This window comes from Oncorhynchus mykiss, chromosome 9 (assembly GCF_013265735.2).
Source record: "Oncorhynchus mykiss isolate Arlee chromosome 9, USDA_OmykA_1.1, whole genome shotgun sequence".
NCBI lineage: Eukaryota > Metazoa > Chordata > Actinopteri > Salmoniformes > Salmonidae > Oncorhynchus > Oncorhynchus mykiss.
The window spans coordinates 54,714,935-54,738,064 of NC_048573.1; the positions used below are offsets into that span (position 1 = coordinate 54,714,935).

Consider the following 23,130-nt stretch of genomic DNA (forward strand, 5'->3'; position numbering starts at 1 on the left):
ATGCTGGAGGAAACAGGTACAAAAGTATCTATATCCACAGTAAAACGAGTCCTATATCGACATAACCTGAAAGGACGCTCAGCAGGGAAGAAGCCGCTGCTCCAAAACCGCCATAAAAAAGCCAGACTACGGTTTGCAACTGCACATGGGGACAAAGATCATACTTTTTGGAGAAATGTCCTCTGGTCTGATGAAACGAAAATAGAACTGCTTGGCCATAATGACCATCGTTATGTTTGGAGGAAAAAGGGGGATGCTTACAAGCAGAAGAACACAATCCCAACCGTGAAGCACGGGGGTGGCAGCATCATGTTGTGGGGGTGCTTTGCTGCAGGAGGGACTGGTGCACTTCACAAAATAGATGGCATCATGAGGTAGGACAATTATGTGGATATATTGAAGCAACATCTCAAGACATCAGTCAGAAAGTTCAAGCTTGGTCACAAATGGGTCTTCCAAATGGACAATGACACCAAGCACACTTCCAAAGTAGTGGAAAAATGGCTTAAGGACAACAAAGTCAAGGTATTGGAGTGGCCATCACAAAGCCCTGACCTCAATCCTATAGAGAATTGATGGGAAGAACTGAAAAAAACGTGTACGAGCAAGGAGGTCTACAAACCTGATTCAGTTACACCAGCTCTGTCAGGAGGAAAGGGCCAAAAATTCACCCAACTTATTGTGGGAAGCTTGTGGAAGGCTACTCAAAACGTTCGACCCAAGTTAAACAATTTAAAGGCAACGCTACCAAATACTAATTGAGTGTATGTAAACTTCTGACCCACTGGGAATGTGATGAAAGAAACACAAGCTGAAATAAATCATTCTCTCTACTATATTATTCTGACATTTCACATTTTTTAAATAAAGTGCTGATCCTAATTGACCTAAAACAGGGAATTTTTACTAGGATTAAATGTCAGGAATTGTGAAAAACAGAGTAAATGTATTGGGCTAAGGTGGATGTAAACTTCCGACTTCAACTATGTAAGAACACTGCACCAACTCGGCAGCTAACACAGGCAGCTGTTTCATGGAAGCTAGCTAATCCATTGTGATTTAATTATAGTGTCAATACTAGCTACAGTGGTTAGCTAGCTTGGAGGAGGTATTTAGTGTTGTGTGCATTGCCGACATTGCATATGAAGTGTGAAGGGCTCATCTGTGGCTGTACAGTGAAAATGTCATGTTTTTTTCCTTTTTGATGTCACTCCCGTTGGCTCACCCATGTGGGGGTTCAATCTTTCTGAATGGCTCAAAGTCGTAACGATCGTACTTTTTGGAGAAATGTCCTCTGGTCTGATGAAACAAAAATAGAACTGTTTGGCCATAATGACCATCGTTATGTTTGGAGGAAAAAGGGGGAGGCTTGCAAGCAGAAGAACACCACCCCAACCGTGAAGCAAGGGGGTGGCAGCATCATGTTGTGGGGGTGCTTTGCTGCAGGAGGGACTGGTGCACCACAAAATGGGGATGGCATCATGAGGGAGGAGAATTATGTGGATATATTGAAGCAAGACTTCTGACCCACTGGGAATGTAAACTTCTTAACCACTGGGAATGTGATGAAATAAATCATTCTCTCTACTATTATTCTGACATTTCACATTATTAAAATAAAGTTGTGATCCAAACTGACCTAAAACAAGGAATTTTTACTTGGATTAAATGTCAGGAATTGTGAAAAACTGAGTTTAAATGTACTTGGTTAAGGTGTATGTAAACTTCCGACTTCAGCTGTACATGCAGCCAGGCCAGAAGCCATGGTGGGAGAGGTATTAGAAAGGCAGGTGTGGGTCAGGCTCAAGCTGATGTCACACCTTCAGGACCTCAAGTCACATGCCGTCCAAGAATCTGTTATCCTTCCATCACTCAGCATCTCTCCTCATCCCCTCCTCCTCTCTTTCTCTCCCTCTCTCTCTCTCTCTCTCTCTTTCCCTCTCTCTGCCAGTTGTCTGGGCATAAAGCTGCTGGCACCCAGATACATGACCAGCGGGCTCAGTGGGCTGATTGGCCTGGCACAGGAGGGCATGAGGAGTGTCCTCCTCTCCTCCCTACTTCTCTCTCTATCTCTCTCTCTGTCCCCCTCTCTACCTCTCTGCCTCATCTCTCAGGTTGATGTCTCCAGAATAGGCAGATGGTCTTGGAGGAAGGGGGGCTACAGGGGTCTCCCTCTCTGTCCTTATAACTTTCAGTTTGTCCATTGAGATTATTACATACCAACAAAATGAATCACTATCAGAAATACATGCTGGCTACCACTGCAGTGTTTCATGTCATGAGGAAAGAGAGTCATTAATACCATACATGAACTGAATAGTAGGGCACAACTAGGACTATAGGGCAGTACAGTTGATCACACAAGCCCGTCCAATAGCAGAAGCTCTCCATCACCTCCTCTTGGGGTTAAAAGGTACCACTGACAAATCCCATGCTATAGCAGCATGGGGTATGTACAGTAGTGATATATTTGGCCCTATAAGGGCATGGCCCTGTGGTCAAACCCCAGTGATCAGAGGATCTCAACACAATTACATCCATCTTCCAAAGCCATAATTGTCCCCCACAATGAAATCGAGAAGGGGACTGTGGATCTGACTCCGTCCATCCGTTCGTTCATTAGTCACACGAGATATCTCAGACAGCACTGGCCCAATTTGGACAAAACTCTTGCACTGTGTCAATCGTGGGGGATGACATTTTTACTGTTGCAATTTGGCATCTCACCAAGTTGGTTCATCAACGCAATACTACCTTCAATTTTCCTCTATATTGTTACAGGTTTTATCACTGGAAAACAATTAACTTTGCATGTGACTTTAAGACACTCTTTAAGCTGGGCTTTTAGAGATGTCTAATTCACCCTTTCAAATGAATCAGAGCATTAACTATTATATATTAATTTCAGTGCTTTCAAATGGACTTTAATCTGCTGGATTAACCCCTGTGTTATGTTTTATCAAAGGAGTGGCAACCCCCTCGCTGCTCCTCGCTATCCCACATTAAACAGAGGAGAAGCACAATGAAGAGGGGTGAGAGGATGGATGGATGTAGGGCAGGCAGAGAAGGACATGAAGGACACCACACATCACACGACTGACTGGGGATACAGAGGAATAGAGAGGTGGAGGGTGGAGTGGAGCATGGAAGACGTGTGTTGAGGATATGGTAGATAGTTGACAGTGAATCTGCAATGAAAGAAAATCAGGAAGCGTAACCGATGAGAGTGGGTTACTAAATAACTAGGTCATGACCCCTGAGGCTGAGGTCAAATGTGACCAGGGTAGAATCACAGGATCTTATGATACAACAGCATGATGATACAAGAAGGGATTGTTCTATCAGACGTCAGAGAATATGTGACCGAGAGCCACACCTCAACTTTGAATACTGGTAGCTACTTTTTAAGTAAATTCCTGCTGTCAACTTGTGCAATACATTGGGAGATAAAACAGATTGCATTCTTCATTTCACCTGACACATCATTTTTTATTATGAAGCTTTCCGGTAGTCCCCAGTCACGTGCTGTTTGTTTACAAGCACACAACAACGAGAGATCGGAGCCTTGTGAGTCACTCACTGTTGTGCAGCAGGCACCAGGTGATCTAACTACAGTATGGAATTCACAACTAAATGTTTGCCAGCTAGATATCTTACAACTATTAAGTTAATTGTCTAAAATGTGCTAAATGCTCTGCAGTTATACATTTGGCTTGTTAACTTAGTAGCTAGTTAGCTCTCTAGTTAAGTGGTTAACTTCTTCCAAAATCTAGCTTTGCTTAGTAACAGCGGAGAAGCCCCTCCTGGACCAGGTTTAGGTTTTGGGTTAAGGTCAGCGTAAGGGTTAGGTTTTGGGTTAAGGTCAGCGTAAGGGTTAGGTTTTGGGTTAAGGTCAGCGTAAGGGTTAGGTTTTGGGTTAAGGTCAGCGTAAGGGTTAGGTTTTGGGTTAAGGTCAGCGTAAGGGTTAGGTTTTGGGTTAAGGTCAGCGTAAGGGTTAGGTTTTGGGTTAAGGTCAGCGTAAGGTTTAGGTTTTGGGTTAAGGTCAGCGTAAGGGTTAGGTTTTGGGTTAAGGTCAGCGTAAGGGTTAGGTTTTGGGTTAAGGTCAGCGTAAGGGTTAGGTATGTATTTACTATGGATGCCCATTAGCTGCTGACAAGGCAGCAGCTACTCTTCCTGGGGTCCAACAAAATTAAGGCAGTTATATACAATTAAAAACATTGCATTACATTCTACAACAGATTTCACAACACCCTCAGGATACTACTCTACTACCACATACCTACAACACAGAATCCATGTGTACGTGTGTGTATAGTGCGGATGTTATCATGTGTGTGTGTGTGTGTATGCGTGTGTCTGTGCCTGTGTGTCTCTTCACAATCCCTGCTGTTCTATAAAGTGTATTGTTATCTGTTTTTTCAATTTGATTTTACTGATTGCATGAGTTACTTGGTGTGGAATAGAGTTCCATGAAGTCATGCCTCCCATAGTCTGTTCTGGACATGTCTTGTGGGGTGTGTATGGGTGTCTGAGCTGTGTGCTAGTAGTTTAAACAAACAGCTCAGTGCAATCAAAATGTCAATACTTATTACAAATACAAGTAGTGATGAAGTCAATCTCTCCTCAACTTTAAGCCAGGAGAGATTGACATGCATATTATTAATGTTAGCTCTCCGTGTACATTTAAGGGCCAGCCGTGCTGCCCTGTTCTGGGCCAACTGTAATTTTCCTAACTCCCTCTTTGTGGCACCTGACCACATGACCGGACAGTAGTCCAGGTGCGACAAAATTAGGGCCTGTAAGACCTGCCTTGTTGATAGAGTTGTTAAGAAGGCAGAGCAGCGCTTTATTATGGACAGACTTCTCCCCATCTTAGCTACTGTTGTATCAACATGTTTTGACTATGACAGTTTACAATCCAGGGTTGCTCCAAGCAGTTTAGTCACCACAACTTGCTCAATTTCCACATTATTCATTACAAGATTCAGTTGAGGTTTAGGGTTTAGTGAATGATATGTCCCAATAACAATGCTTTTAGTTTTTTATATATTTAGGAATAACTTATTTATTGCCACCCATTCTGTAACTTACTACAGCTCTTTGTTAAGGGCTGCAGTGAAAGATTGAAAGAAGTAAGGGGCCTAGACAGGTTTAGGATTAGGCTAGGGTTAGTATTAGGTTTAGTATTAGGTTTAGGACTTCGGAAAAATATGATTTTGAATGGGAATAATTTTTGACTCCCCAAAAAGTCCTAACAAGTAATGTAAACGTGTGTGTGTGTGTGTGTGTGTGTGTGTGTGTGTGTGTGTGTGTGTGTGTGTGTGTGTGTGTGTGTGTGTGTGTGTGTGTGTGTGTACGAGCATGCACATGCCTGTGACACTCCTGGAATGTGAGCAGTCATCTGATTGGGAGTTGATCTCATAGGTCACAAGCTGCACTTCGTTCAACCCCTCAGAAAACATCCTATTTCCCAGAATGCAGAGAGGGAGTCAATGATCAGCCAACGGTATGGTATGGGCACTACAGGCTACAGCACTGATAGGATAAGCCTTAAAACAATTGACTATGTTTACATGAGAACCATAAGTATAGAAATATGTAATACTTGAGAAATCCCGCCCTTGAAGACATTGTGTACGTTAGATCCTCAACAGAATAATTATCTAGTTAAGTCATCTTACACAAATGTTGTATACATACTGAGGAGCCTGAATGTGTGTGGTATGACACTGATTGGTATGAAACACTCTTCAGCAGAGGGATTAAGGATGTGTTCTCTAGAGCTGGCACAATTATCATATAATCGTGTAACCGACAATTATGGACAATAACCGCAAACCAACATTTTTTGGGGTCATAATCATCTTACTACATTAGTTTCATGAGAAGAGTGGATTCATCATTATATTGAAGTAGATATAGTTTACCCAATAACACTTTTTAATTTTTACATTAAGTGGGTAGAGTTGGTAATAATTTTGCGAGCAGAATGGCACGGTCGGGAGGAGAAGCATTATTCCCAAAAGTTCCAAGCGGTCAAAAACAATTTTGTTTTTGAGACAGGGGTGTCACCAAAGCTGTGTTGTATTCTGTAGGTATGTCGTAGTGGTATTCATTAGGTATGTCGAGGTGGTATTCATTAGGTATGTAGTTGTGGTATTCATTAGGTATGTCGTAGTGGTATTCATTAGGTATGTAGTTGTGGTATTCATTAGGTATGTCGTAGTGGTATTCATTAGGTATGTAGCTGTGGTATTCATTAGGTATGTCGTAGCCAGTTTCCAAAGATGCATTATGATGCATTACATGCTCAAAACCATTTTCAACAAAAATGACAATTATGACAATAACCGTGGCCATTTGCATGACAATTCATTGTTACCCAAAATGTCATAATCGTCACAACCCTAGTCTTCCCCTATAATCTCTACTACGAGCCCACTAACACGCACATTAACACTTGCACACACTCACAGTCACACACTCCCTGTATTTGACCACTTCTCACCCCACAGCAGAAAGGGCCCCTCTGTAATATCAAAGCCAAAACAACTCGTGCTTGGCTCAGATGGTGACCAGAAGCATCCCAATCCTCTCTCGTCTACACAGACCCACATACACACCCTCAGCTCCACACACTGCTCTGCAGCCCCATAGCCCACTGACAGGCCTGAGTGGACTAATCCCAGTTAGAGAGGGAGGGTGTGTAAGGGGAGCACGGAGCTGACACCGGAGGCACACACATATGATACTGTAGACACACACATGTATGTCGACACACATGAAGACACACAGACAGATGGAGAGACTCAGGGACTGACTCACACACACACAGTAAATCAGATGTACACTCTGTGCCTATGCATTAACATGGTGGCCAACCATGATTCATACACAAACTGCAGACAAATAATCTGTACACTACATTTACAAACTAGTCATGCTTTTTTCACAGACAAATAAAATAGGTGGTAAGTGCAATTCAATATGAGATGGGGACTGGGGAGTACATGAATTGTTCTTGTGAACTGTGGGGTATAATATGTGTGTGTGGCACTGTGTGCCCAGAGAGAGAGAGAGGGAGGTGGCGACAGCTCAGTCTTAATCTCCCCTTTCCTCTCCAACCAAACCAAACCACAACCCATTACATTGCCCACACAGCACAGAACCACCACGTTATGACTATGACCCATAGGGGAGGAGCAGAGCGGAGAGGAGAGGGAGGGGGCTCTAAACAGTACCCTACATTCCCCCCTAACCACCTTACCCTCACATGACTGGGCTGTGTCAGGAAGCCTGCCAAGTCTCTGTGCGCTTTAATTAAGCAAAGAAGAGGCCCCAGCATAGCCCCGCCGTCCGCCTCAGTCCCCATGTCTGCTCTGACTCGCTCCCCTCCTCACAGCACAGTACAGTACAACACAGCACAGGGAGATTACACTCACCGCACCACTCGCTTGCCTTTCTGCTGTAAGGCATTGTTCCCACCACAATGGAACCAAAAGCCTGGGGAGTAGAGCATTGTTTGGTTGGGAGGGGGGAGAGGGGGGAGCTGACAACACTTGTTCTTTTAGCCATGGAGAGGCTGAGAGTGGCACTGTGATATCAGGCTCAGTAATCTAACGCCATCAGTGTCTCAGGCACAATGGAGCTTCTTGGCACAGTCAGGGCCAACAGATTGGAGAATTATACTACCTATGGTTATCTTTTAGATTGTTCTCTCTCTCTCTCTCTCTCTCTCTCTCCGCTGCAGAGGAATGCTAAATCAGCCAGCCCTCCCTCTTCCAGCTCTGTGGAAAAAGTTCAAAAGCGGAAAAAAAAAGCCTCAGCCGCCATGGCTACCGTTTATGGACGTGTTTTGAATGTCTCCAGGCTGTGTCTTTTGACACACCGAGCAGAGCAACACACTCACTCTTTTCTATGCAATGGAGGAGCAATCACTCCTCCCACCAGGCAGGCAGGCTGGCAGGCAGGCAGGCTGGCAGGCAGGCAGGCAGGCAGGCTGGCAGGCTGGCTGGCTGGCTGCTGGCAGGCAGAGCAGATCAAAGGCCAGAGCTAGCTGAAAGTGTGGAGGTGAAGGGGGTTGTGTGAACTTCACAACCTCACAACCTCTAGCTTCACCTGACACCTAGCACTGTGGAAAACCACGGACAGACCGACAAATAGACACACTGACTTATGGACTGACAGTCAAATAGAATGATGAACCAGAGCTGGGGAAGGATGGAAACAACTTAAAGGTAGAGTGTAAGTGTAAGTGTGTGTGTGTGTGTGTGTGTGTGTGTGTGTGTGTGTGTGTGTGTGTGTGTGTGTGTGTGTGTGTGTGTGTGTGTGTGTGTGTGTGTGTGTTCAAGTGCCCCAGTGTTCTGATTGCAGAAGCCTCTCCAGAAATGTCTACTTGATAATCACACAACTGATGAGTGGAAAATCTACAGGCTCGTCTCCATCAACAATGGGCTCTAGTCTTGTCTGCTCAGCCCTGACACATGGATCAGCATATGTGTGTGTTCAGTCATCCCAGAATACCCACATGCCTATGTCTCTCTTGGTGATGGAAACTTCAAAGCTAAGCAAGCGTTTCATAAAATAGGAAGATGACAGGGCCACTACAAAGTAATCTACAGAAGTTTGTGAAGCACGTCTACAACAGCTGTCTCAGACACCATCTATCAATATGAGGTTAATAACATAGGAGGGATTCTCTCCTCTCCTGAGTCCAGACTGAATGCTGTCGGACACAGTGTCTGAATACTCACAGGTAGTCTAATGAATAACAGGACAACAATGGGGTACAGTAGAATATAACACTGTCGCTGTCTGACATATGTGCCATGCTATTGTTGGCTGAACCGATTCTCGTAACAGCATGCTAGCTAAAGAGTGTGTGTTACAATGTCAACGAGCCGTACATGCATGTGAGTGTTTGATACCCACCAAGCTGTGGCTGACTGAACATGTGACGAAGCAGACAAACCGACAGGCTGTGTGTACTGTATAGCTTATGTGAAGAATAGACAGATGGGGCAGGTGAGGGGAACAGTTGATCTTCTCTTCCTCTGGAACGGGACACACACACACACACACACACACACACACACACACACACACACACACACACACACACACACACACACACACACACACACAGTTGTCTGTAGTTGGGAGTGTGATGTCAGGGGGGCACAGTTATGTGGGGATAGCAAACCGTTGATGAATCAGCAGCTGTGCATGGCATCAGGTGTGCACTGCCCTCATATGAAGAGGCCACAGCTGCAACAACACAGTCAGGGGTATGTATCAACACTGCCCTCTCCCTAGATCACACACACCTTGAGTTCCATCTCCGGGTCACACACATACACCAAAGTGTACCGCCATGCCAGGGATTAGTCAGTGTGTTCAATAGACAGCTTGATTTGGCCCATGGCACCTGACAGTAGACATCACTACAGTATGTGGTGTCTGGAGCACTAGCCTCCCCTTACCACATACAACTAAAGAGCCTGAATATGGGGGGAAATATTAGATTAGCTAAACAGCTATCGGTACATGCAGAGGTGTATTCAAATCACAAGTCGATAAATTGATTAATGTTTCTCACCAGCCTCCCAACCAGCTTGCTTATGAAAATGTAATTATTCAGTACGGCTCACTAATATCACCATCTAGCTCTATTAACGGATATCAAACAGGAAGCCAGCCGGGCTCAAGGACACTTAAGTAATATATCAAGTAATACCCCACCTGGGAGTGGAACTGACAACCTCACACAGAGTCCTGGAGCTCGGTCTGCATCAAGAACCCCTACCACACCACCATGTCAGCTCCCCAGAGTGCAAAATCTTGTAGCCTTTCAGTTCAGTTCACTCCGCAAGCACTTTATAAAGGCATCCACACTTTTCAGTCTTCCCCTTGTTGAGTAGATTTAGATAGGACTATATATAGAGTTATGTAGAACAGTGGTGGTGGTGGAAAAACAGTGGTGGAAGAACAGTGGTGGAAGAACAGTGGTGGTGGTGGTGGAAGAACAGTGGTGGTGGTGGAAGAACAGTGGTGGAAGAACCATGGTGGTGGTGGAAGAACAGTGGTGGAAGAACAATGGTGGTGGTGGAAGAACAGTGGTGGAAGAACAGTGGTGGTGGTGGAAGAACTGTGGTGGAAGAAAATTAAAACACTTTTTTTTTTCACCTTTATTTAACCAGGTAGGCCAGTTGAGGGCAAGTTCTCATTTACAACTGCGACCTGGCCAAGATAAAGCAAAGCTGTGCGACAAAAACAACAACACAGAGTTACACATGGGATAAACAAACGTACAGTCAATAACACAACAGACAAATCTGTATACAGTGTGTGCAAATGTAGTAAGGAGGTAAGGCAATGAATATGCCAATAATTGCAAAGTAATTACAATTTACACTGGAATGATATATGTGCAGATGAGGATGTGCAAGTATAAATACTGGTGTGCAAAAGAGCAGAAAAACAAAAACAAATATGGGGATGAGGTAGGTAATTGGATGGATGGGCTATTTTCAGATGGGCTGTGTACAGCTGCAGCGATCGGTAAGCTGCTCTGACAGCTGACGCTTAAAGTTAGTGAGGGAGATATAAGTCTCCAACTTCAGTGATTTTTGCAATTCGTTCCAGTCATTAGCAGCAGAAGACTTATAGATGACCTGGAGCCAGTAGGTTTGGTGACGAATATGTAGAAAAGACCAGCCAACGAGAGCATTCAGGTCGCAGTGGTGGGTAGTATATGGGGCTTTGGTGACAAAACGGATGGCACTGTTATAGACTGCATCCAATTTGCTGAGTAGAGTGTTGGAGGCTATTTTGTAAATTACATCGCCGAAGTCAAGGATCGGTAGGATAGTCAGTTTTACGAGGGTATGTTTGGAATGAGTGAAGGAGGCTTTGTTGCAAAATAGGAAGCCGATTCAATTTAACTTTGGATTGGAGATGCTTAATGTGAGTCTGGAAGGAGAGTTTACAGTCTAGTCAGACACCTAGGTATTTATAGTTGTCCACATATTCTAAGTCAGAACCGTTCATAGTGATGCTAACGTGCGGACAGCGATCGGTTGAAGAGCATGCATTTGGTTTTACTAGAATTGAAGAGCAGTTGGAGGCCACGGAAGGAGTATTGTATGGCGTTGAAGCTTGTTTGTTAACACAGTGTCCAAAAAAGGGCCAGATGTATACAGATTTGTGTTGTCTGCATAGAGGTGGATCAAAGAATCACTCACAGCAAGAGCGACATCATTGATATATACAGAGAAAATATTCAGCCCGAGAATTTAACCCTGTGGCACCCCCATAGAGACTGACAGAGGTCCGGACAACAGGAAGTAGTTAGTGAACCAGGCGAGGCAGTCATTAGAGAAACCAAGGCTGTTGAGTCTCCCGATAAGAATATGGTGATTGACAGAGTCAAAATACTTGGCCAGGACGATGAAGACGGCTGCACAGTACTGTCTTTTATCGATTGCGGTTATGATATCGTTTAGGACCTTGAGCGTGGCTGAGGTGCACCTGTGACCAGCTCGGAAACCAGATTGCATAGCGGAGAAGGTACGGTGGGATTTGAAATGGTCAGTGATCTGTTTGGTCACTTGGATTTTGAAGACTTTAGAAAGGTAGGGAAGGATGGATATGGGTCTGTAACAGTTTGGGTCTAGAGTGTCTCCCCCTTTGAGGAGGGGGATGACCGCGTCCGCTTTCCAGAAATCTCAGACGATACGAAAGAGAGGTTGAACAGACTAGTAATAGGGGTTGTAACAATAGGGGTTGTAACAATCCAGATTGTCTAGCCCAGCTGATTGTTGGCCGGGTTTGGGGTAGCCAGGTGGAAAGCATGGCCAGCCATAGAGAAATGCTTATTGAAATTCTCGATTATCATGGATTTATCAGTGGTGACAGTGTTTCCTAGTCTCTTTGCAGTGGGCAGCTGGGAGGAGGTACTCTTATTCTCCATGGACTTTACAGTGTCCCAAAACTTTTTGGAATTAGTGCTGCAGGATGCAAATTTCTGTTTGAAAAAGCTAGCCTTTGCTTTCCTAACTGACTGTGTGTATTGGTTACTGACTTCCCTGAAAAGTTGCATATCGCGGGGAATATTCAAAGCTAGTGCAGTATGCCAAAGGGTGTTTTTGTGCTGGTCAAGGGCAGTCAAGTCTGGGTTGAACCAAGGGCTATATCTGTTCTTAGTTCTACATTTTTTGAATGGGGCATGCTTATTTAAGATGGTGAGGAAAGCATTTTTAAAGAATAACCAGGCATCCTCTACTGACGGAATGAGGTCAATATCCTTCTAGGATACCCGGGCCAGGTCGATTAGAAAGGCCTGCTCGCAGAAGTGTTTTAGGGAGCGTTTGACAGTGATGAGGGGTGGTCGTTTGACCGCGGACCCATAACGGACGCAGGCAATGAGGCAATGATCGCTGAGATCCGGGTTGAAAACAGCAGAGGTGTATTTAGAGGGCAAGTTGGTCAGGATGATATCTATGAGGGTGCCCATGTTTACAGATTTGGAGTTGTACCTGGGAGGTTCCTTGATAATTTGTGAGATTGAGGGCATCTAGCTTAGATTGTAGGACGGCCGGGGTGTTAAGCATATCCCAATTTAGGTCACGTAGCAGTACAAACACTGACGATAGATGGGGGGCAATCAATTCCCATATGGTGTCCAGGGCACAGCTCGGAGTTGAGGGGGGTCTATAACAAGCGGCAACAATGAGGGACTTCATTCTGGAGAGATGGATCTTTAAAAGTAGAAGCTCTAACTGTTTGGACATAGACCTGGATAGTATGACAGAACTCTGCAGGTTATCTCGACAGTAGATTGCAATTCCGCCCCCTTTAGCAGTTCTGTCTGGATGGAAAATGTTGTAATTGGGAATGGAAATTTCCAAATTTTTGGTGGCCTTCCTAAGTCAGGATTCAGACACGGCTAGGACATCAGGGTTGGCGGAGTGTGCTAAAGCAGTGAGTAAAACAAACTTAGGGAGGAGGCTTCTGATGTTAACATGCATGAACCCAAGGCTTTTACGGTTGCAGAAGTCAACAAATGAGAGCGCCTGGGGACACACAGGGCCTGGGTTAACAGTGGGGGAAAGAGTGGGACAGTAGGCCCGTGCTTCACATTCCTGCACACACACACGCGCACACACACACACACACACACACACACACACACACACACACACACACACACACACACACACACACACACACACATATATGCAAACACACACACACATTCAAACACGCACACGCACGCACACACACATGGATACTGAGAGACATGCTATTCTGACAGGGAATTCTCTGGAGGACCGGGGCTGTGGGCAACCAGGCCGCCACAGAGGAGAAGAAGCTCAAGGTGACATGCTACAGAGAACGAGGAAGGGAGGGGAGAGGGATAGGGGGAGAGGGAGATAATGCTACAGAGAACGAGGAAGGGAGGGGAGAGGGATAGGGGGAGAGGGAGATAATGCTACAGACAGGATGTTAATTCTCCAGCCACTTTTACCACTTATGGTGGTAATATCATAGGCAGCTGATATAATAGCCTCTTGAACAGCCTCTCATACAGTCAGCCAGCCAGTCAAACTAGCCCTGCTGTTACACAGTGCCTTGTGCTCATTCTACTGGGAATCAGGGAAAGAAGAGAGAATCAATCTCTTCTCCTCGCTCTATCATCCCAACTCCTCTCCTCTCCATCATCTGAAAGTGATATCATCCCATCCCCGATATACCAGATCAACATTGAGACAACGTCCAGCAGGCTGAACGTTAGTTAAACGCTCCTCACCAGGGGAGCATCCATCATTTCCATTAGTCTCGTAACTGACATTTACAACACGCAGTCATCACTGGAGCACTTCCGATACGGCGACTCCATCATCACCATTTCCAAATGCTATTTCGTTAATTAGGATTCACATGGTACATTACCTTAGATATCATGTCTCTTAATTAGTCTGGTTCTCAGTGACAGTAAAGACACAGATGCAGATATTACATTAGCATCAGCGCTACGTCAATAAAGGTCTGGTCACTGGGGAGCTTGTATCCTGTCTGTCCACGTAGGACGGTCCCTGACTAACCTTGCTGTGGCTATCCCTCTGCATCCCTCTCTCTATATCTCTATCCTTACCCAGGCCAGGATCTGTGGAGGAGGATAAATACTAAGTAGTGTACACTGCCTAGTCCTAGTGCATATAACCAGTCCAGAGAGGGAAAGAGAAGGAAGAGAGTGAGCCTTGCTCCATTATGTATGAGTTGTTAATTGGGAGTCTCTGCATGTTTCACTGCCTCAAGATCAGCCTTGCCACTGAGGCTGAACAGACGGCCTGATAGGGCCAGCCACACGCCACTCAGCCCGTCGGCACGGTAACAAGGCCAGTGCCATATGCAGATTGGCCCAGTCGTTCGGATCTCACTTGGGTAGGAGGGAGGGGAGGTAAGGCCTAGCAGGTTGGGGGAAAAAACAGACAGCATTTGTTGTTTCCTTATTTTCTCTCTTTTGTCTTTGGCGGTTGAAATGGTTCAGAGGGCTGAGAGAGGCTATTTAGCAGGAGCTGTGAGGGCTGAGGGGTGATTCTCAGGTTGTAAATAGAAGTAGTCTGAGAGAGAGCTTTCCAGGTTTTATGGAGATGTGGTAGTTCCTCTCTCTGTGTCTTTGTGAAGCAGCAGCAGCTCTGTTCTGTGAAGCTAAGGAGTCCTATTAAATAACAGACAGTGACCTGGTGATCCCAGCTCTACTGGCTGATCCTACAGAGAGGGATCACAACACCATATGAGCACATTCTATACTGAACAGAAATATAAACAATGCAACCATTTTAAAGATTTGACTGAGTTACAGTTCATCTAAGGAAATCAGTCAATTTAAACATATTCATTAGGCATTAATCTATGGATTTCACATGAATGGGAATACAGATACAGATCTGTTGGTCACAGATACTTTTTTTAAAGTTTGGGGCGTGGATCAGAAAACCAGTCAGTATCTGGAGTGACCACCATTTGCCTCATGCAGCACGACACATCTCCTTCTTATAGAGTTGATCAGGCTGTTGATTGTGGCCTGAGTGAATGTTGTCGCACACATCGATCCAGAGCATCCCAAACTTGCTCAATGGGTGACATATCTGGTGAGCATGCAATCCATGGAAGAACAGGGACAATTCAGCTTCCAGATTCTTGCGACATTGGGCAGAGCATTATCATGTTGAAACATGGGGTGATGGTGGCGTATGAATGGCACGGCAATGTGTCTCAGGATCTCGTCACGGTATCTCTATGCATTCAAATTGCCATCGATAAAATGCAATTGTGTTCATTGTCCGTAGCTTATGCCAGCCCATACCATAACATCACCGGCACCATGGGGCACTCAGTTCACAACATCAGCAAACCACTCGCAAACACAACGCCATACACGTGGTATGCGGTTGTAAGGGCAGTTGGACGTACTGACAAATTCTCTAAAGCAACATTGGAGGTGGTTTATGGTAGGGAAATGAACATCACATTCTCTGGCAACACCTCTGCAGTTGCAGTCAGCATGCCAATTACATGCTCCCTCAAAACTTAAGACATCTGTGGCATTGTATTGTGTGACAAAACTGCACATTTTAGAGTGGCCTTTTTATTGTTCCCAGCACAAGGTGCACCTGTGTAATAGCCATGCTGTTTAGTCAGCTTTTTTGTATGCCACACCTATCAGGTGGATGGATTATCTTGGCAAAGGAGAAATGCTCACTAACAGGGATGTTAACAAATGTGTGCACATTTGAGAGAAATACCATATGAATCCTTGTGTGTGGAGGCTTTACCCAAACACACACACATCATCTGGTGTGTCCCATATTTCCCCTCCAGTACTAGACTAGTTGCATTTGCACACATCCAGCCGTCCGCTGCCTCCGACGCCTGCTAAGATTTACGCCTGTGATTATATATTCATACAGATGAGTCAATAAGGGCCTTGCAGCCGTAGCAACGGGAGGATTGGGCGAATTCCAATGAGCCGCTATCAGACCCCAAAGCCTCCCATCAATAGACTGCAACTTTACATTTCATTAGGGCACGGCGCACAGTTTAACTCCAAATGAATAGCAATAAAACAAGACTGCCAACAACGATCGGGGGGCCCTCCACACACTCTCCTCTCTCCACTTTCCACACAGAAGCACTGCTCTGCTCCCACCCGCCCGCCCCAGATGGGCTGTTCCCGACCGTCAAACCACTACAATTACAAGCCAAACAAACATATCAACAAACAAAACCAAATCAGGAGAAAATTACATTGATGCCACTGTATGGAATTGGACTGCAGTTTATATGTGTATATAATCAGAGAGGACAAGCCGTTTGTGATGGCCTGGTGGTAGGACACTGTGATGTCAGGGTCTCCTGAAGAGAGGCTTCAGGAGGGACTGGTTCTGCTCTGCAGTGATGACTATGCTTCCCTAGCCACAGCCAGCTAGTCAACAGTCTCTGTTCCTGTATGTACAGCACTACATCGATCTGTGTGTGATAACTCCGGCAGCCTGTGCCCCACCACCCAGCACTTGGCCTCCACACAGGAAGAGATGGTGGCAAAGGGGAAATGGGATTCCGATTGTGGAAGGGATATCTTCCCTCTGAGATCTACTGATCCATCCCACCCCCAGCTTCCACCCCCCCAGCCTCCACATCCCCTTCCAGCATCCTGCCGGCCAACCGGTTGCAGCCTGCAGACAGACGCCCACAGAAAAGCACCGCTCCAAACCCACAGCTAGCAACCGCTACCTCAGGGGTCAGCACCAAGGACTATGGGACTGGGTTTCAGCCGACTTAGCAAAACAGGAGAGGCGTGTGTGTGTGTGTGTGTGTGTGTCCTAGACCTAGACTAGTGTGCATTAATGCCTGAATAATGGTCCAGTGTCTATCAGTGTGTATGCAGGTGTGCATGCTGGTGTGTATGAATGTGTGGTTGCATTCATTCCATACGTGACCGACCGCCTCAATTCCATCTTATGTTGCAATTTTAAATAGTGTTTCTTTTTACATTAGATAAAAGTAGTGACTACGAAATGGTATATCATACACTGCAGTTGAGGAACAATGGGAAAGTAATGGCTTTGAAAGTTGATAAACTTGTAACTCCACTTTTGAGAAAATGGACCTTCAGTGTTTTGGTACGTACACCTACTGGAGAGCTCTTCTTTGTCTACACCCATTCAACATCGTTCACACCCTCTTAAGCCTTCTTAAGCCACACCCTCCCACCCATATTTTTAAGGAATCACATGTGAGGCCATGTGCTAAACAGAGTGAGAAAGGTAGTGTAGTAAACAACCAAAGATTTTAAGACTAAAACTGGTGTATTCATCCCAGAGACAACTGGCTAACTTCATGGGTCATATAATCATCTGGCGAAGTCTTTTGTTAAGACATGTTAGCTAGCAAAACAATGAACCATAATCCCAACCTATAGCTACATTTCAAATGGATTGTCATAGCTATGAATCTGCAGGTAGCTAAAACTAACCAACTAGGTTCAATGTTAGCTAGCTAGCTAACATTAGGCTATAACTAGCAATGCAAATGGCTCTGAGATACAAATAATATTACTACACAGATCATACACATAATGTTAGCTAGCAAGCCAGCAAGCTAACGTTTACTAGCTAGCAGTACGCTTTAACTGACAATGAAAATGACTTTCTGAAAAAAATCAGAAAAGTATAATACAGTATCTGAAAATGTCGCTAGACTCTTACCCGTATACATGAATGAACGCTTCATGGCAGCGTGTCTTTTCAGTTTGGTTTGTAGCTAGCTATAGCTTGTTTGGCCCGTTGTTGTGTCAAATCACTCCGGTTCACACTGATGTGCAGAAAGTCGTCCATCACAACTTTTTCCCACTGATCTTTGTCGATAGCGCCTGCTAAATTCATGGCAGCAATGTTGTTGAGAGCAGAAGCAACACTTTGACAGCTCTCCATGTCTAACATTATATCTGTCAAAAATGCTGCGGTATCACGGATTATCTACACATATTGTTACAGCTCATGTTATAGACAGAAGAATGCTACATGGCAGACCAATCCAAACACATCTCTAGGCATGTCCAGCCCATGCATTATCTCAGCCAATCATGGGTAGCAGGAAGGTTCCTGTCTTTTTCCGTGGCTAAACCAACTAGGCTTGTAATTTAAATATTTTATTTGTGTTTACAGATGGCAGACAAGTTTGTTTTTAAAATGATGTTCAAATACCTCTCCTGTGAAGTAGTGACGTGTGACATACCCCTAGTTTCTTGAAACGGGTCACATATTACTCTATTATCTGACACATAAAATGACCTAATCATTTCATATATTCATAATCACCCTACAAAGATACTGTCAAATCGACTCACTCTCAGCTTTTAGTGGAGTTCTGACCAAACCTGGAACCCACCACCAAGGCCATTTTTAGCCTCTACTCAGTGTTAATAGTCTGGAACCATCTGAGAGGCGTCCTAGAGTCCTCTCTGTTGGCAGTGAAGGACTCCAACACCTAGTCCTGCCCCCTCCCCTGTTCTCTCCTGTTCTCTACTGTTCTCCCCTCTTCTCTCCTCTACTCCCATGTTCTCTCCTGCTCTCTCCTCTTTTCCCCTGTTTTCCCTGTTCTCTCCTGTTCTCTCCTGTTCTCCAGAGCTCTGGAAACAGCACCATAGAAGGCACAGCAGTGGCTCACAGCACGACAGCGATTGCCTGAAGAAGCCGGTGATTGACAAACCCACTATGTGTGGGTCTACTCCAGTTAGTCTTAGAATCCCAGACCTAGGAACAAGAGCACTAGATCTGTGGAGGATGTCGTATTCTCTTAGGAAAGGGGGAAAACATTTGTTTCCGGGGAGGGTCCTCTTCAGAAAAACAACTTTCCCAACAAATCCCGAGTCTGGGTAGGCATAGCTTAAAATGCAGGCGGGAATTGTGCTCATGTTCAGCTAGGGCAGCTAGTAGATACGGCAGTGATGTTACCCGTGAAGCACATCCCATTTCCGACTAGTCCTCTCTGTCCCAACTGGCGCTGGAACTTCTATAGACGTGTAAGCTGGAGCGCTGGTACATTGTGGGAAGCAACCTGTCTGTCTAGAGAGACTCCAGAGAGAGTCTAGAGAGATCTCAATCACATCCACCCATCCAGCACAAAGGAGTTTCTACAACTTTTGAAAGACCAGCTTCTTAGAGCTCCAGCTCAACAGTGACCAGGCAGAAATGAGTCAGAGACTTTAAATTCATCCTCATAACCAGAGGTTGGTAACACATGTACACACACAAACACACAGAATCCACCAGTGGCCTACCTTCTTAATACGTCCGCTGCGTGTGCCGGCGAAGGCCACAGTGTGGCCGCGGTATTCATAGGCTGCCACCGACGTCATACCATCGTCCTTGTCCACGAACAGAGGCATACCCTCGATGGTACTGGTCCCCCCCAGGGGCTGGTTGAAGTCCTGCCCACAGAAGTTATCGTCTATTTGGAGTGGCTGCAGAGAGAGGGGGGGGGGGGGGGGGGGGGGTTAGAGCGAGACAGAGATAGAAAGAGAGAGAGAGAGAAAGAGGGTGAGAGATGAGAGAGGGGAGAGAGATATTGGGAGGAAGGGAGAGGGCGAAAGAGATTGGGAGGAAGGGAGAGAGAGATTGGGAGGGGGAGAGAGAGGGGGAGAAAGATTGTGAGGAAAGGATATGGGGAGAGAGAGATTATGAGGGATGGAGAAGGGAGTGAGAGATTGGGAGGGAGAGAGTGGAAAGAGAGATGTTGGGAGGGAGGGAGGGATTTGGAATGGGAGGGAGAGAGAGGGGAGAGAGCGATTGGGAGGGGGGATAGAGAGAGAGAGAGAGAGAGAGAGAGCGGGAGAGGGGATAGAGTTTGGGAGGGAGTGAGAGAGAGATTGGGAGGGAGGGAAAGAGAGAGATAAGGAGGGAGGGGGGAGGGAGAGATTGGGAGGGAGGGAGATTGGGAGGGAGGGAGAGAGATTGGAAAGGAGGGAGAGAGGGCAGAGAGAGATTGGGAGGGAGAGAGAGAGGGCAGAGAGAGATTGGGAGGGAGAGAGAGAGAGAGAGAGAGAGAGAGAGAGAGATTGGGAGGGAGGGAGGGAGGGAGGGAGGGAGGGAGGGAGGGAGGGAGGGAGGCAGGCAGGGAGGGAGGGAGGGAGGGAGGGAGGGAGGGAGGGAGGGAGGGAGGGAGGGAGGGAGGGAGGGAGGGAGGAAGAAATTGGGAGGGAGGGAGAGAGCGAGAGGGGAGAGAGAGATTGGGCGAGAGGGAGCGATTGGGAGGGAGGGAGGTAGAGAGAGGAGGAGAGAGAGATTGGAAGAGGGGGGGGGGGGCAGAAGAAAGTGTGAGTGACGGATAGGCCAAATTTGCATATCACCCTCAAAATAGCAGCATACACACACTGTCACTGTTAAAGAAAAGTGGTTAATTGATGTATATGTGATAGACCTGTGTGTAGCGGGCACCAGGTGGTATCTTTCACACGCACTGACACATGTAACCAGAAGATAATCACTGGCACCCGTATTAGCGTAGCGACCTCCAGCTCTCTAACACATCACATCCTCTTACACAACACTAATTAACTGGTGCCAGGAATCCCTCATTCATTAGAAGACATATCGCTTCCATACGAGACAATCAATCACACACAATACACACTCTGCCTGCCGCTAAGCTCTCTGGGAAGGAAGGAGATGTGCGTGATCTGAGCCATGATGTGACCAGACTGGAGGATGGAAAAGAGGAATGCCGCCGGGTGAATTCTTTAGTCGTCCTTTGTCTGAAGACACAAAGCCACAAACATGTGCACTACCAGTCAAAAGTGATCAAAACACCTACTCATTCAAGGGTTTTTCTTTATTTTGACTATTTTCTACACTGTAGAAAATTCCACGCATATGGAATCACATAGTAACAAAAAAGCGTTAAAAAAATCAAAATATATTTTATATTTCAGATTTTTCAAATAGCCACCCTTTGCCTTGATGACAGCTTTGCACACTCTTGGCATTCTCTCAACCAGCTTCATGAGGTCGTCACCTGGAATGCATTTCAATTAACAGGGAATTTCTTTCCTTCTTAATGCGTTTCAGACAATCAGTTGTGTTGTGACAAGGTAGGGGGGTTACAGAAGATAGACCTATTTGGTAAAAGACCAAGTCCAAATTATGGCAAGAACAGCACAAATAAGAAAAGTGAAACGACAGTCCATCATTACTTTAAGAGATGACGGCCAGTCAAAACAGAACATTTCAAGAACTTTGAAAGTTTCTTCAAGTACAGTCGCAAAAACCATCAAGTGCTATGTTGAAATCCCTTGAATGACTAGGTGTTCTAAAACCTTTGACCGGTACAGTACATTGATGAACAGAATTGATCTTAGTGGCACTCCACTCTCCTTTGCACATCATTTAGCACCTGCTTTACTTAACTAAAGGCAATAGGTCTCAAACGGGGGGTGGGGCTTTCCTCTGTAGTTCTCTGTTGCTCTTCTATTGTTCCTCAAGCAAGGGGGCAGGCCGATGACATCACGGATTCCCATCAGACCTTACTCCTAGATAACCTACTCCTAGATAACCTACTCCTTGAAGTTTGCAGTTGTGTCTAAAAAACACTATTTTGCTCATAGCATATTTTTTTTGTACTTAATTGTAATTAAACTTTTTCAACAGTAAAAGTTTTAAAATATCGCTGGAAGGAGTCTTTAAATGTAGGGACAATGCACAAATACAAGTGGTTTACACAGAATAACTACAAATTGTCGAGAGAAGACTGACTATTAGATCGGTACACTTGGTTTTCAGGGAAAAAACTGGACCATGTTAAGGACATTATCATTGAGTCCTGATTTCGCCCATTCTACTCTCTGAGTATCAAATTCTCCCCCACCTCGTCCCCACCCCCCTCCCGAACCAGAAGACCCCTTCCCATTCCGGATACCAGACGGGCCTCATTAGTAGAGACAAGAGTGTTGGCGACCCCCGCGTCCCCCTGCCCTGCCCGCTGACGCACCTCATGTTTCACCCAGTGAGAGGTGCTATCTCTGCCAAGGGTTAGCCAGGCCAGGCATAACTGTGTACAGCAGAATTCCTCTGAAAGGACAATGCGGGAGACCATGTCCTTTTCTAAACCCTCACCATGGAGATGGGTCTGGAAATAGAGCAGGGGGGGGGTGGGGTGGTAGAAGAGGAAACACAGGACATCTGGGGCCAGATCATTATAGGCTGCCTGCATGCAGACTGTGTTGGAATTAGATGGTTCTGGATATGGTGCAGTGCTCAGTAGGTCTAAGGCTCCTGCCGCCTGAGAATACTGTAATCAGCATCCAGCAGGTACACATACTTTACCACTAACAGATGTCTGTTGCAACATTTCTACTGTAAATCTCTAAGTCATATAACCAAGGAAATGTAGATTATTAATCAGCGGCTATGTCCATCTCAGCAATGTTATCGAGATAACTTTTCCTAATTGTGGATCTGATGGAGGAATGTCCTGGCAGGCCAAGTCTAGGTCCAGCCTGGGCTGAGGAGAGAGAGAGGCAGCCAGGGAGAGAAGTAGGAATCTGGCTGGGCTACTATGTGAGTTCCCATGGGTGCCTACAACCTCCCCTTGCTCCCTCTCTCCCTTGCCCCCTGCGCTGGGACAGAGATGGATTCTGCAGAGCGACTGGGCGGGCCTCCTGTCGCAATCAGCGGAAACAGCGTGGCAGCAAACCAGAGCCAGAGGTTCAGCCTGGCAATGAGGCATGGCTATCTGTGCTCCTCTTGCTCTGCCTCCCTGGCTCCACTCTCACTCTGCTTCCCTCTACTGTTTGTTTGTTTTTCTTTTTGTCCTTCCCTCGCTCAAATTACACTGTGAATGGGAAAGGAAGGAAAGGAAATATTGAGAGTCTGGTTGGTGATAGAGACTGCGATAGGGAGAGGGAGTGGGTTTGTATGGACAGAGAGTTGGTGGAATGACTTTTAAATGGAAAACCATCCCACTCTCCTAGAGAGTTGGTGGAATGACTAAATGGAAAACCATCCCACTCTCCTAGAGAGTTGGTGGAATGACTAAATGGAAAACCATCCCACTCTCCTAGAGAGTTGG

General features: G+C 45.8%; 1 protein-coding gene across 2 annotated transcripts in view; it reads right to left on the reverse strand.

Annotated features, from left to right (window-relative positions):
- plxna1a (plexin A1a) overlaps positions 1-23,130 on the reverse strand; it is a 279,597-nt gene that overhangs the window by 196,726 nt on the left and 59,741 nt on the right. For both annotated transcript variants that reach the window (XM_036988338.1, XM_036988339.1), the window contains exon 3: positions 19,346-19,528. In XM_036988338.1, the coding sequence (XP_036844233.1) occupies positions 19,346-19,528 (183 nt within the window). The remainder of the gene's footprint in view (positions 1-19,345; positions 19,529-23,130) is intronic.